At 52.3% G+C, this 12,365-nt stretch overlaps 1 protein-coding gene across 5 annotated transcripts in view; it reads right to left on the reverse strand.

The window, feature by feature from the left end:
- The window catches only part of LRRK1 (leucine rich repeat kinase 1), a 121,332-nt gene that overhangs the window by 28,877 nt on the left and 80,090 nt on the right, over window positions 1–12,365 (reverse strand). For all 5 annotated transcript variants that reach the window (XM_072796599.1, XM_072796620.1, XM_072796624.1 and 2 more), the window contains 9 exons: window positions 10,892–11,021; window positions 10,144–10,256; window positions 9,536–9,750; window positions 7,299–7,463; window positions 6,581–6,753; window positions 5,447–5,567; window positions 5,003–5,162; window positions 4,295–4,571; window positions 1,552–1,723 (listed from right to left, as the gene is read on the reverse strand). In XM_072796599.1, the coding sequence (XP_072652700.1) occupies window positions 1,552–1,723; window positions 4,295–4,571; window positions 5,003–5,162; window positions 5,447–5,567; window positions 6,581–6,753; window positions 7,299–7,463; window positions 9,536–9,750; window positions 10,144–10,256; window positions 10,892–11,021 (1,526 nt within the window). The remainder of the gene's footprint in view (window positions 1–1,551; window positions 1,724–4,294; window positions 4,572–5,002; window positions 5,163–5,446; window positions 5,568–6,580; window positions 6,754–7,298; window positions 7,464–9,535; window positions 9,751–10,143; window positions 10,257–10,891; window positions 11,022–12,365) is intronic.

Here is a 12,365-nt window from a genome sequence, read left to right on the forward strand (position 1 = left end):
GACCACAGTGTATGAACCTGTGTCATGCTTCTGGGCTGGCTACGGTGGCTTTACTCTGCTGATTTTTGAAAGGTGCAAGGTGGCCAGCATCTCATCCTTGCTTGAATTTGTATGCTTTTGATTACTCCTGAGACTGAACTCCTTCTCCTCATCTGAATTTCAATGGGACTTTTCATCTCATTTTGAGTGAAGGATGCTGCCTGGAAGGGCGCCTGCCTCCACACCCAGCTGGGCCCCCATCCCCAACACAGAGCCCACTTGGGAGCTCAGGCCTCACACGATGACAGCACTGTGTTCTATGACCTCCCACTTAGAACATGGCAGGAGGACAAGTTCAAAGGGAGGGCAGAGCGATGGAATCAGACCTGTGGAAGAACCAGCTCCTGCACCCACTCTTCCCATCATCACGGAGCCCCTAGGCCTTGCAAACAAGTTCCTTCGCCCACATGAGCCACAGCAGTTAGGGTTTTCAGGCTCTCTTTACTTTTTAAAATTTCAGCAATATGGGAAGATCAAAGAATATCTTTATTTAGCCAAGGAGTCATTAATTCCATAAGGGCCTTTTAATTTGAATGTGGCAAAAAGAAACTCATACTGAATTTAACATCAACTATTCAATAGTCCAGGTTTATGCCAGGGGTGCTATTATTGTAGAGTGGGTCAGAATTCCCTGGAAGCCTTGTGAAAAAAAGAGGGTTGGGCTCCATCCTGGAGTTTCTGAAATAGTGGATGTGGGGTGGGCCCAAAGATTTGCATCTAACAAGTTCCCAGGTGAGGCTGCTTCTGCTGGTCCAGGAATCCTACTTTGAGAAACACCACTCTAGACAAATGCTACTTTCATGTTACTGTTTTCCATGAAATAAACATTGGCGGACAGCCAGGATGCCTTACAACCACCTCAGGTGAATCCACAGAAAATAACTCCCTGGATTAGGTCTTCATTGCTTCCAGACCAAGTTAAAGATCTACACCAGTGGTTCTTAAGCTTGACTAGATAGTGAAATCACCTGGCAAGCCTTAAAAACTCGCAGTGCCTGGTGGTGTATCCAGAGATTCTAACTGGGGCAGCCTGTGCTCTGCCCATGTCTGTTGGAAGCTCCCCAGGTAAGTGTAGTGCACAGCCTGAGTGGCAAAACCATGGTTCGAAAGCCATGGTCCTCCAAGTGTGGTCCCCAAACCCAAAGCATCACTGGGGACGGTGGTTTGATACACAAAATGCTGGGTCCCAGTCCCCCCCCCCTGAATCAAACCCTTTGAGGGGGCCCGGCCATTTATGTTCTAACAAGCCTTTGAGGGGATTTTTGATGTGCATTGGTTTTCAACCATGGTTCCTAAAATGAGTTTTCTGAGCCAGCTAGGTGCTGGTTTGGGATTCACAGAATGGCTCGAATGGGTCTGCCAGCCGACAGAAGAGAAGGCAGCTATGCCAGGCTGGCCTCCTGGTCCTCAGCTTTGCTGAAGCTTTGCTGAAGCCCTTCCAGCAAAAGGCCTCTGCTTCCCGAAAGGGCACAGCTCCCTGTACGCCCTCCCCCACGCAGAGGCTGTGGCTACCTGCAGGTCCATCTCCGCCAGGCTGATCAGCATCCGTGCTATAAACCTTTGCCAAAAGCCGACAGGAACAAAACTCATCTTAAACACTCTCTGAATAGTGTTGGCCTTGGGGTGCTGCATGCCGTGGGTGTCCAGGCCAGGCTTGGACGGAAGGAGGTGTGGCAGAAGGTAGCTGGAACACATCGGAAGGGACAAGTGAACGGCGCGGCCAGCGTCTGCCGTGGGTGCCCTGACCCTGGCACGCACACAGCCTGGCCTGGGCATGCGGCCCTGGTGCCCTCCCCTCCAGGGCCTCTGGAATTCTACTCCTAGAAAGACCGAGTAGTTTCTGTACTTGACAATGAATGCTCCAAGAGGAAATGAAGATGGGCACAGCAGAGAAACCTCTCAAGGCAGGTCTGTAGGACAGCCACTAGAACATGCTAAGGGAAGACATGAAAAGGTCTGCATCAGTAACACATCAGACATGGCAAATCTTGGTTCGCTCTCTGTAAACAGGGCTGTGATTGGGGAATCGCTTAAAATTAACTCGGAACCGTGAAGGAGACATGGGTATGGCCGCACAGTTCCAAAGACCATGCAGACATTGGGGTCAGAGTCCTGTTTCTGGCCCTTGAAGCTATTTATTGTTTTTGGCTGGTTGAGACAACACTGTCGCCTTTAAAAAGTTAGAATGTGGCTGTTTGTGTACCGAGGGATGTTTTATGAGAGTGCTCTTGCTCATCATAAACCTGCTGAGTCACCGAGTCAGTTGACAACAGCTGAAGCTGGGGAGGCCCCTTTCAAGAGCACGCCTGAAAACCAGCATCTTCTGTGCATGTGGGGCTGCGGAGGTAGGCACAGGGTGGCCCTCAGATGTGCCTTCTTCTTAACAAAGGTCTTGCCTTCAGCTACCCAGAGGCTTTTAAAATACACCGGTTTAGCTCCAACAAAACATCTTTAGAACGTTCTGGAAGAGACCCCTGAAAATTTTGTAGAAGTGTCTATCCTGGCATTGTGTCTTCAGCACATGGTGTAACCTTTTGTGGATTCTGCTTTCCTGGCGTGGGAAGAGAAAGGACACCTGTCCCACAGGGTTGGTGCAGGATGGACGGGGGCTGTGGATTTGGGCTGTGCGGTGGGGGAGACCCCAAGGGAACCATCATACCTGTGCTAAAATGGAAAATGCTTGGACATTCGCAACTTTATGTGGAACCAGATGCCACTGGCTATGAGTATTTAATATAAAGAGTAACAATAATAATGCTGATGATACCTAATGTCTTCGAGGCTTTTTTTTTTTTAGATTTATTTATTTTAGAGAGACAGATGAGAGAGAGAGAGAGAGAGAGAGAGAGAGCAAGCAGGGGGAGGGGCAGAGGGAGAGAGAATCTCAAGCAGACTCCTTGCTGAATGAGGAGCCCCATGTGGTGCTTGACCAACCCAACCTGAAATCAAGAGGTGGCACTTAACCCAATTGAGCCACCCAGGTGCCCCATCTTTGGAGCTCTTCCGTGCAAGAGACACTTTTCATACTTTACATGTATTATCCCATTTAATCCTCATAATAATTGCAATACTAGTTGATAATAGTATTATTCCCATTGTACAGATGAGATAAGAAAGGCAGTCGGGATTCATACTCAGGCATTCTGGCTCTGTGGTCTCACCTGCTGTCCTATAAGCCTCCTTGAAGACTTGGCCATGACCTGGCGGATTTCATGGTTCAACCAGACATACATGTGTGTATAACTGACTTGCTTTTACTGAGTGCTGGCAACCCCTCTTTCCTCTAACCTATAGATAAAAATAACTGGAAAACTGTCAGACTTTGGCAATGCTGTAAACTCAGAGGCTGCCTCACTTTGCATGGATCAAAGTCAAGGACACACATAGGTCATGGTATGGGGGATCACATGGACTTACAATTCTTCTTTGGGATTTCTCCTTATAGGACTCACTCTTGCCTCCCAGGGGCCTGGAGCGATAAGAGACCCTCTCCCATAGTTATAAGGTCGAGCAGAAATCTGGGCGGTGCCTCGGGCTCAGTGGCCCAGGTCTGGCTCCCAGAAGGCCCAGTCTATGCAGGTAGAGTCTCTGGGCTGGCCACACAGGGTCCAGACCAGCTTACCAGGAGCCTCTGGTATGCATGTCCCCAGAGCTCTGGGATTGGGGTGTGGGCAGGTGGTGATAGGGACTCCGGTAGGTGCATGGTAAAGGTCTGCAGATTTGGGGTCCTGGCTACTGCTTTGTGGACAACATCAGGATCAGACCCAGAAAGTGGCTAAAACTGAAATTCTAGCACAGAGGCCATGTGTGCCTGGCTTGTTCAGATGTAGCATCTCTCATAGATCAGACCACGTGCGCCCAATCCCACCCCGGCCCCTGCCCTCCCTGCATTTTGAAGCCCAGCTGTGTAATTAGCATGCACATCCTTGTCACTTATCCCATTTGCATTCACTAAATAACCAAGCAATTAACCCTCTAAAACAAGAAACACCCCCCCCCAACTCTGCCAGCAAGATATTTCTAATGCCATTCTTGTGTGTTCTCCTGCATTTTTTTCAGTAAATGCACTTCTTTGAACACTTCCTCCCCACCCCCCACCAGAAAGAGATACGCGTGGCCCAGGAAGGAGCAGCCGGCCTGGGCAGGCAGGCCCTCCCCATGGCCCATGCCTAGAGCTCTTCTTCAAGCCTCCAGCAACCCCAGTCTCTACTCTATCCTCCAGTGAGCAGTGGGAACAGCCCGGCAGTGGCTTTACCTGTCATTGGCCACAGGAAGGGCGATCTCAAACTTGGCCAGGAACTGGAAGTACTGCTCCTCTGTCTGCTGCGTGAAGCCGGTCCCCACCAGCAGCATCCTGAGGTCCTCTGCTCGGATCACCCCATTCTTGGCCACCGACCGGGAGCCCTTGATGTTGAAGATCCGCTGCAGACATTCGGATAACCAGATGGGGTCAAGGAAGTAGAGGTTGCGCAGGCCGTGGCTGGTGTCGGGGAAATGGAGCAGGGTGCCAGTCTCGATGAGGAAGCTGATGGCTGCCCAGGGAAGGGGAGGATGAAGCAGCATCAGACATAGAGTGATAGGGACTCTGGGGTGACCTAGGGGACCCAGGTCACAAATTTTCCTTAGGAAGCAATCAATGGTCCCAGGCATACACTGCCCTTTAGCAGGGCCTGCTGCCCTGTCACTGGTTTCCTGGTGGCACCTCATAACACTCTCCAGCGTGCCGATCTGATGGCCAGCAGGAGGACTCTGGTCTGCGGACCTCCATCATCCAGATTCTCCATCTATCTCTGCAGATCTGGCTCCTTGTGACAATGTATCTGTGACTCCCGTGTCACAACCACCTGAAGTGCTCTGACAGTCATTCGCAGACAGGTGCAGAGCAGTGAAAAAGGTGAGTCTCCCTTTCTGGAGGCCCCATGCTTGTGTCCCGTCCACCTGCCCTCCTGGCCTGCCCGCTCACCCGATTGCAGGTCCTCGTAGTCTTTGATGTCATTGTCAGGCATCTGCTCCACCAGCTGCTCCAGCTGCCTGTCTGTGAGATACTGCACGTCGTCGCTCAGGCTACGGCGCTGCTGCTCTGCCAGCACAGCCTCCTGGAGGCTCAGGTAGCTCCTGGGGATCTGGGGTGCAGAGGGGGCAGGCTGGGCCCCTCAGGTCCTGAGGTGTGCCCGGCCCACCCAACCCTGCTTGCTGCCCTCGGAGGCTTGAGTGTGTGAACTTCCCTTCTCGCTGCCCCATCCCCAGCCTTCCCCACCCCTGCCCCAGAAAACTGCTCGCATGGGGGACTGTTGAGCCTAAGCCCGCAGCACACGTGTTTGACAATGGGGGGGCTGGGAAGTTTAGATTCCTGGCGAATAGGGAACAGCCCCTCTGGCTTCAGTGGGATCCTGCCTACGGTACCCACCAGCCTCCCCGCAAGTCTCTGGCAGCCGATGGTGCTGCCCACATCCTTCATGTTGCACGTGACATGGAAAATCAGCTGCCGTAGCCCCTCCTGGCCTTCCAGACTCTTACAGGAGAGCTCACTGTGAGTGCAAAACAGAACGTGATCACTCATCACACCTCTTCTCACTGACAAGTTCTGCAGCATCTGTGTCCCAAAATTTCATCCCTAAGGCTGGCAAGTTAAAAGAACCCATGAAGGGTGAACACAGAGAAATGTATTAAGCTCTCAGTGCAAAGCTCTGTGCTGGGAGCGATGTAGTATGTGTCCTGAGGAGGAGGAAAGTGAGGACCAAAGGTGCCAGGTGACACCCCCCACCCCCCCAAGGACACAAGCTGGAAGGGAGCACACTTGGGGTGGACCTGGTTCTGGCCCAGGGCCAGTGCCCCTATTTTATCGCCGGCCTCAGGGTGTCCTCAAGGGCACACGAAGAATTCCTGAAATTCTGCATCAGGACCAGCCAGATCCTGCATTCTGGGGCAGGTGGAGGTGTCCCCAGGTTGACCCTGCACCAAGGTCTGCAGCACTCCACCCAGGGGGAGTGGGGTGAAGGAACCTGAGAGCCACCAGCACAGCAACTCACACTTCATTCCTACGAGAGAATGCTTCCTTAACTTGCTGGGCCTGTTCCATCGCCTGTGAAGTGGGCACAAGGACTCCCATAACCCCACAGGGCTGTCGTGAGTCAAGAGAGAAGCAACAAGCCCAGGGCTCTGGTCCCACTGGCAGTGGCCGGGACCGCTCAGACCCAGTGTGAGGACCAGGACCACACCTGGGTCTGCGATTGGTCAGAGATCAGCAAATGTGACGAGTGGCAGGCACACGCATTTCTATCTCCTGGTCCCATCAGGGCCATGCATGCTCAGCATTGGCTCCAGCGGGGAGGGGACCCCGAGGGAAGCATGGAGAGGGTGTGCCCAGGCTCTGCCCTGCCTGCCCACTAGAGGCAGCTTGCCCTCCCCGGGGTGGTCTGGTCTGCTCTGGCTCAGGAGCCCTCTGTAGGCAGATCCCGGTGGCCCCCGGCAGATGGACAGGTGAAGGAGCAGCAGCCTCAGCCACAGCCAGGCACCAGGCAAGAGAGAGCAGGACACTCACTGCAAGTGTTTGAAGGTGATGTCTGGGAAGCCTGTGGCCCGGGACCCGGATGGTGAGCGGCAGAGCGCCAGCACATAGGCGCGCAGCGTTGCAATTCTTTCCACTCGGAATTTGGTTTCGATTAAGTCCAGGTGTGTTCCGACCACCAGCACCACAGCATTTGGGGCCTTGGCCTGCCAGAGAGAACCCCACAGCTGAGCATCGGCTTCCTTTGCTCCAAGAAGAGACTGGGACATAGCTCCCGGGCACAGAGGCGAGCCGACCCTCGGCACCACCCAGGACTGTGCCCCACACTCCGCTCTGTAAGCCTCGAGGGCATGTTATGCACCGAGGGGTTGCATGAGGCACCCCAGAAGAGCTGGATTTCTGATCCCCTCAGCCTCTATGTCAGCTTCCTGTGGCTGTGGCCTGCATCCAGGCTCTTGCCACCTTGACTTGTGAGACGGGAGCTCTGTCTTCCTTTTGCGTCCAAGAGTCGGGGGTGGGGGCTCTTAAATTTAAGAGTGCTGATCATCACCTGGTCAAGGAGGGTTTGAAGCGCTTCACTGCGACCTGATTCTGGGTCCTCTGAAAGCCTGCCAAGATGCCAAGCGTTTCTCCCTGACCATTCCTTTTATTTCCGCAGTCAAGGGGATGCTTCAGAGCAGCGGCAGACCCCCTCACCCTGCTCCCCGTGATGTTCCGAGGCCCGAGAGCTGCAGGGCTGGTGCCTCCTCACCTCAATGTTGAGCAGCCAAAACTGGAGGCTGGCCACGGCCTCCTCTCCCAGTGCCAGGTTCCAGACCACCACGTACAGGGCCTTGTCCGTGAAGAAGCACTGGTTGACAGTGGCCATGCTGGCGGGGCCTCCGATGTCCCAGACGGTGAATTCCACAGAATCCACCTGCTTGTGCAACAAGAACAGTGACAGGAGGCAGTTAGGGACCAAGGCTATAGCCAAACACGTTGAGATGGCTCAGGCACAGCACGGGAAGGGCTTTCCTCATCCTGCCATTTGTCTCAGGAATCAAGTAACCCAAGAGAAGGACTTCTGGAAGCTCCTATCTACCGCCAACAGAGCAGGGGGCCCGGCCCTGGATGGCTGGCTCCTGTGGGCTGGGGTGTTTGTGTCCAACTGTGTCTGCAGAACGCTGGGGACACTGTTCTGCCTCTGTCTCTGCTGCAGATGGTTCCCTACTGGAGGGGACACCCAGGTGCTGACGTCAGCACTCACCCAAGGCTTAAACTCCATCGGTGCCTGCGAGGGTGAGGCCGAGGAGATGGGCCTCTGAACTTGCGTAGGCTGGGAGGCGGCGCCCACCAAGGATGATGGGCAGCTGCCCTGACGTGGGAATCAAACAACAGATGTGCTGTTGTGCTGCCAGGAAAGGCTGTGTAAACGGTGGTTTCTCTATTGTCCTATGAGGTCAGAGTCTGGCCCCAGCAACTAGGACTGCAGTTTCCTGCAGCAAAGAATCGTTTGCACGACATTGCATTTTGGCCTCCAAGAGGAGGCCAAGACAAGGCGTGCTGACCGGCTTTTGCAAAGGCATGAAAATGGACAGCTGTTCTGAACTGGCTGAGGGCCCAGACACACGGGCAGTGACACAGCTCAGCATTCGAAAGGTTAGGAGGGGAAATTATAATGCTGGCCAAATGGAAGTGGATGCCAAAGGACAGGAAAAATGGAAACAGCAATTCACCTCTCTGACCTCGGAAAGCATTTGAAACAGACCAGTTGAAAGAAAGTGATACTAAGTCACTACTCAAAAAAACCCAAAAACCCAAAACCAAAAAAATAGGAGAGAATCCAGAGATTATGGGTGACTTTAGAGACGCTCTGGACAGGAGTTAGTGAGATTCGCTCCTGGGGTGTTCAGGGGTGGTGGTGATAGTACTGCTGGTATTAAGTAACCAATCGTTCTGGCGTTACAAGGCATTACAAGGCATTACAGGGCAGGACCCTGCTCTCTAGAGGACAGTTTAAATGCCTAATGACCTGAACTGGAATGCCTGATTTGGAAAGTGATTTTGTGTAAAAGACTTTTGCAAGGAAACCTATCTCTAGCTGGCCCTGTCCTGGGGGCTGTGGGGGTAAATCATGCAGCCTCTGGCCCCAAGGCTCCTCGCACCCCGTGTGGTTCTGTGTGACCACAAATACAGCAACAGGTAAGGGAGGCATTATAGGTGTGCGTTCCATCCCTGAGCTGGGAGAAACAGCTAAGGGCGTGTGCTATGTCCTAGCCCTTCTGCAGGCTCTTTTCTCTGATTCTAATACAAGACAATTTTCATTTTCCTTTGTCTCATACTGAGTGGCAAAGTAGATGATTAATAGGTTTACCAAAGGATTCATTTTAAGTAGGGCTGAAGATCAAGACTTCTCAGAACTTGGGGTGAAAGCAGGTGTCAGGAAGGACAGTGCATCCATTCTGTTTGAATTGCAATCCATAGGGCCAGGAGTGGCAAGGCCTGGCCCCTGCTGTCTTTAGAAGCTCATCAAAGAAATCTAATGGACAGCCAAGATTAAGAACTATTGGCCTGAAGCCTCAACTTAGAACAGAACAACCGGGGCACTTGGGTGGCTCAGTCGGTTAAGCATCTGCCTTCGGCTCAGGTCATGATCCCGTGATCCTAGTATCCTGGGGTTGAGCCCTGCATGGGGCTCCCTGCTCAGCAGAGGGTCTGCTTCTCCCTCTCCCTCTACCCCTCCTCTCAGCTTGTGCTTCTCTCTCTCTCTCAAAAAAAATAAAATCTTAAAAGAACAGAACAACCATGAGGGCATGTTAGGAGATTATTATGAAATTATTCACGGCCCTTGGCAGTAGCTGGTTTGAAACAGCACACAACAGCCCCTGCAAATATCCTGGGTATCAGACACCAGGCTGTGAAAATCCCAGGCTCTCTGGAGAGGAGACAGAAGGGGCGCAGGAAGCTCCCTCCCACCCATGGGGACTCTGCACGCCGACCATCCTTGACCTTGGCTCTCGAGCCAGCTGGCCTCTGGAGCTCCCACTTGGTGGTCCTGATGGTGGCCTCGCTGTGCACCACCTGGGGGGCCCTCCCCGTCTGTAAGATCTCCAGGAGGGTGGACTTGCCCTGGCGAGGAGGACCCACGATGATCATTTTCATCAGCTTGCACTTCTCTGCTTTCCGCAGTTGAGCACGCAGGTAAGATAACATCGCTTTGGGGCCTACAGAAAATCACAGAGTGGGGGAAAATGCTGCTGACACATGGACAAGAACATGCTCACAGCTCTTGGGAAACAAAATCCTGTCTTGAAGGAATACCTTCCATATGTTCTAATGGGTGGTAGGGAGTGGAGAGGGCGATTGGATTTGATGCGAAGAAGGTGCAGTCATAATTACCCCAAAAGTGGAATCCGAATGGTGTTCGGATAGACAATATCCTTCCTGCCCACAGAATCACGGATAGTTTTATCCTATGGTTAATTGCAATACACTGGTGCTCAGCACCAATCACTTTCTGGGTAACCTGCACAGGTCGCCCAGCTGCTTCTAGCCCAGGTCCTTACCCTCTGGACTTAAGCAGTCTTTCTCCGGGGGCAGTGCCTAGGAAGCCCTACCTTCTTTTTTGATCTCTGTGGGCACGTTGCTGATGTTCAGGTCTTCAATGTCCAACTGCCAGAGGTTGCTCAGCTGCCCCAGCTCAGGAGGGAGCTCACGGAGGCCAGGATTGCTGAGGGCACACACACACATCATGGGAGGACACACACACATGTGCGAGCACACACAGACACACACATACATGCAGCAGCCCGTCAGTCTCTAGGGTCCACTTTTCCTGCACCCCTGCTTTCAAATGTTCCATTAGATAGCAATTCCAAAGGCTTTCTCGCTGGAAAGCCAGCATTGCAAATGGCAGCTCTGTCTTCTGCAAATCCCTGTGGCTTAGAACTAAGTTTCCTCCCCACCCAGTGTCGTCATATTTTCTATTTATTATGGTGCCATAAAGATTATTAGTCACTTCTCAAAAAGGCAATGTAACTGAATTATCTTATATTTTCCTTGTTTTGCACACTGCACACTCCCGTGCCTCCTCAGCAGCGCCTGGCGGTAGGTACTCAGTAAATGGAAGGATGAATAACTGAGCAGTTCTCGTCAGGACAGGAGCCAAGTAGCAAGGAGTGCATCATGGCATCACGGCCCCTGTCTTCCCTTCCCCTACCTCTTTGACTAAAGCCCAGTCCTGAAAGTCTCCCTGCTGCTTCCTGGTCCATAGAGGGCTTCTTTCTCCCTGCTGCCTGTGTCCTCAGATGGGTCACGGGAGGACACCCTGAAGGGCCAGTGCGCCTGCGCTGGCTGGGTACTCACTTTCCCAGGTAGAGTTCCGATAAGCTCTTCAGGAGGCAAACCGAGGGAGGGACCGAGTCCAGGTGATTGTCGTTCAGACAAAGGACTTCCAAAGACTCACTTAGGAAGGCTGGAAATTCCAGCACACCCACTGCAAAGAAACGGCAAAACGGACTGGATGTTTGCGGATGATTCTGGATCACGGCGTGCAGGCCAGGCAGGTGTACCAGCTGGTGAAACCTCCGCAGGGCATTGCAGTAAATCGGTCTGAGTAACGTGCTCATCTTACTGACCTAAGTAAGGATTCCCGTTCTAGGGGATGGTCCTACAGACATTCTTGCAAGCATGTGGCAAAGATGTGAGGGCAGGACACTCCGTGGGCACACTGTTTGTAATAGCAAAGACAGGGGACAGGCTGCGTGTCCCCCACCCAGGGAGGTGGCGGATGAGTAACGGGTAAGATGCAACTTATAGAGCATGGGGCAGGCAGGTCCATGGGTATGGAGTGACATCAGGGACTACTGGTGAACTGGAAAAGGAAAGAGTGGAATCTGACATCTAGAAGGCTTAAATTGTGTATTATAAAACGTGTGTGTGCAGGCTTGCGAGCAAATACACACCCCCCCGTGCATTTATGTGTGTATGTCATATGTATGTGTGCTATAATGCATATTCGTGCTATATGATGTTTATGTGTGTGCCACACATGCACACAGGTATATTGACGTGCTGTATGTTACAGGCATGTTATAGGCACACCACACATGTGTATTACAGGCATGTGGATACACCAGGCACACATGCGCATACGTGTATGTTAGACACAAACATAATCATTACTAGAGACACATTAAATCCCACAGCTGTCTCTGGGGAAGAGAATTACAAGGAGACTGGATATTCATCCCACACATTTGATACTGTTCAAAAATTCTGTTTACCCCGGACACGTCTTCTTCAATTAAAAAAAGCCAATGGAGTAAAAAAATAACAAGATGGGCTTGGTTTCAATGCTTCCTATGATGGCACTCTGAAAAAACCAGCCAGCTCTCTATTATTTAAGAGACTTCATTAATTAGGCTAATTATGAGATTCCTATTAAGATCATGTCACATGAGCTCCTTCTATGGGCCACTGGAGTGTGGGAGCTGAGAGAGAATGTGGCAGGGAGCTTGGACTCACACGCTGATGGAGATCAGAGGCTTAGGTTTCAGTAAAATCTCCAAAGCGCCTTGTCCTCCCTGGTGGGCAGGACTCCATGCTCCCAGAACTCAAGATAAAAGACGGCCCGAGCCCTCTCCTCTGGCCCTCTTGCCCGCCAAGTGAGATAGAGAAGCCTGGATTCTTTTGTTGGGCTGGAAAAACTTTCCGCCGCCCTTGATCACAACTTCCTCCCTCCGCTCTGGCTCTTCTCCACACATGTCGTCCGGTATCGATGGTAATGGAGTAACCTGGCATCAGAGAATGTTCCGGGAGAGGCGATAACGGATACTGC

Source organism: Canis lupus, chromosome 2 (assembly GCF_048164855.1).
Source record: "Canis lupus baileyi chromosome 2, mCanLup2.hap1, whole genome shotgun sequence".
NCBI lineage: Eukaryota > Metazoa > Chordata > Mammalia > Carnivora > Canidae > Canis > Canis lupus.